Below are 2,121 nucleotides of genomic sequence, written 5' to 3'. Positions count from 1 at the left end.
GGAACAGTCAACCAATTTTACGGTAAATTTTTAAAAGATTAAAAAAAGTGGTAGTGTTTTGTAACCCTAGCCTGTAATGTGGTAGTTTTTTTTGCTATATACTCCATGACCGGCGTTAATTGCACACGCAGTTGGAGCATTCTGAAAAGACATGGCGTGAATCGTGCATCGGTGAGGACAGGGGCCAACAATTTCTCTCTGGGCTGAATCTGCTTGCGGCTGTTAACAATGTCCGTGAAGGTAAATTATACAGTATTATGGCGCATAATTTCCGTGGGCATGGTTCAAATAAATGCACCCGGAAAAGAAATAGGAAGGACTTGTAATACTCAAAATCAAGAATCACAATTAGCACGGCATCTATCCTCTACATTTTCAGCACCGCATCATGATCAGATTGACGGAAATTTCCAGAAAATGAAAGCAAGCGGGAGCTGCAAGTTTCAGATAACTGACGGGAAACTGAACTGGGGACATAGTCGGATTCAGAAAAAAGGAAATCTTACGCGTCCTCCATCGCGTAGTGCAGCGGCTTTAAATATCAGCAAAGACCACCTGCGCGTACCACAACACCTTCCCGATCCCGCAGACAAACCTCTCCCAAATCCCAGTCGCGCGCCCTCGATCGACATCACCCTTTCCTAGCTGCAGTAGAACCCTAGCAGCAGATCGGGCAGCCGCCGGCCGGGATGGAGGGGCTCGACGTCGACGACATCTTCCACCACTACCGGCTGAGCCCTACGGAAGTGGACGCCGTCACCTACTACCTGCCACGCCTCCTCTCCGGCGAGACGCTGCATGCCGTCGACAAGCTCATCCACCGCGTCGAAATCTCCGGCTGCGAGCCCAAGGATCTGGCCGCCCGGTACGCGCCCGTGCCGCAGGCCGTGAGCAGCGGCGACCGGTTCTTCTTTACCACGTGCAAGAGCAAGAACGGGAGCAAGCTCCAGAGCGTGCGCGGCGCCGGCGGCGGCACATGGACCATACAGAAGACCACGGAGATTTGCCACGCGGGAGTCAAGGTCGGCGAGGTCAAGAACCTGTCCTTCAAGAAGAAGGGCAAGTCCACGGGCTGGGTCATGGAGGAATACCGGTGCCTGCTGCCGGAGGCCACCGTCTCCGACGGGGTGAAGGTGTTCTGCAAGATGCACTTGGCTCAGCATGCTCCTGACGCGGCCCGCCAGGAATCGGAAGCATACAAGCTTCAGCAACAGCAACCAGAGGCCGTGACCCCGAGCACGCACGCGCAGAAGAGGCCAGCGCCGGCTGCCGCCGCCGATCCTCATCCTTCGCGCCCCAAGAAGAGGATGCGCGGTGCTGTCCCCGTCCCGGCACCTGCCACACCGTCGTTCACCGCTGCAGCACCGGATTTCTTGCCGGATGAGTCCGTACCTGAAGCTGACGACGACATGGACCGGTTCTGTTGCACAATCGATGAGCTTCTCGGGTTACAAGTGGAGGAAGATCTCCCGGTCGGAGCTACTAACAGCATCGAACAGAATTTCTACTTGGAACCAGAGGGGCCGCAAAAGCTTTTCGCTGATGCTGCAGAAGAAATCGTCCCGCTCGAAGCTGACGAGCTGGAGTTCCTTAGGGCTATACTCGATGAAGGAGCAGAAGAGCAGGAGCGGGAGGCTGTCTCGACCAACGACAAGTCATCCATTGTTCAAGACGTGGGGACTTACAACCCGCCGCCGATCATCTTCCATGATCCATTTGAAGAAGCGTGGAAGGCCGAAGAGGCGCTCGAGAACGAGAGGAGGTGCAATGCCGCCGCCAATCTTCACGCTGGAGGGCACAGCAACTTCTTCTCGCCTGCAAGTGTCTACTAGGTCCGATGCTGAAATTGTTTTCAAAGTGTATACGAGGATACTCACTGGCTGATGTATTAGTTCGTCCATGTACGATCGCCACGAGATGTACCTCTGAGCAGTTTGCTCCACTTGTTCATGCAAGCTACTAAAACTGTTGTTGTTCTTATTGCTCCTGTGATGGATTTTCTGAATCTTGTGTTGACAATTTTGCATGCTGCAGCTCATAGTTTCTCTCAGCTCCAAACTTCGTAATTACTCCTTCCATCGCACGATTCTGGTCAGTTTCGATTCATCGTCAACTACTAAG

The 2,121-nt window shown here is 53.6% G+C and overlaps 1 protein-coding gene across 1 annotated transcript; it reads left to right on the top strand.

Moving 5' to 3' along the window:
• The first annotated feature begins 442 nt into the window (after positions 1-442).
• On the top strand, positions 443-1,832 carry LOC125518625 (NAC domain-containing protein 79-like). The gene has a single exon (XM_048683451.1). It carries the CDS (start codon positions 690-692, stop codon positions 1,830-1,832), a length of 1,143 nt encoding a protein of 380 aa, XP_048539408.1. The 5' UTR covers positions 443-689.
• The last annotated feature ends 289 nt before the right edge of the window (positions 1,833-2,121 follow it).

The sequence above is a fragment of the Triticum urartu genome, chromosome 7, assembly GCF_003073215.2.
Source record: "Triticum urartu cultivar G1812 chromosome 7, Tu2.1, whole genome shotgun sequence".
Lineage (NCBI taxonomy): Eukaryota > Viridiplantae > Streptophyta > Magnoliopsida > Poales > Poaceae > Triticum > Triticum urartu.
Note: the sequence above shows the minus strand (reverse complement) of the source record. Positions and strands in the feature narration are given on the sequence as shown.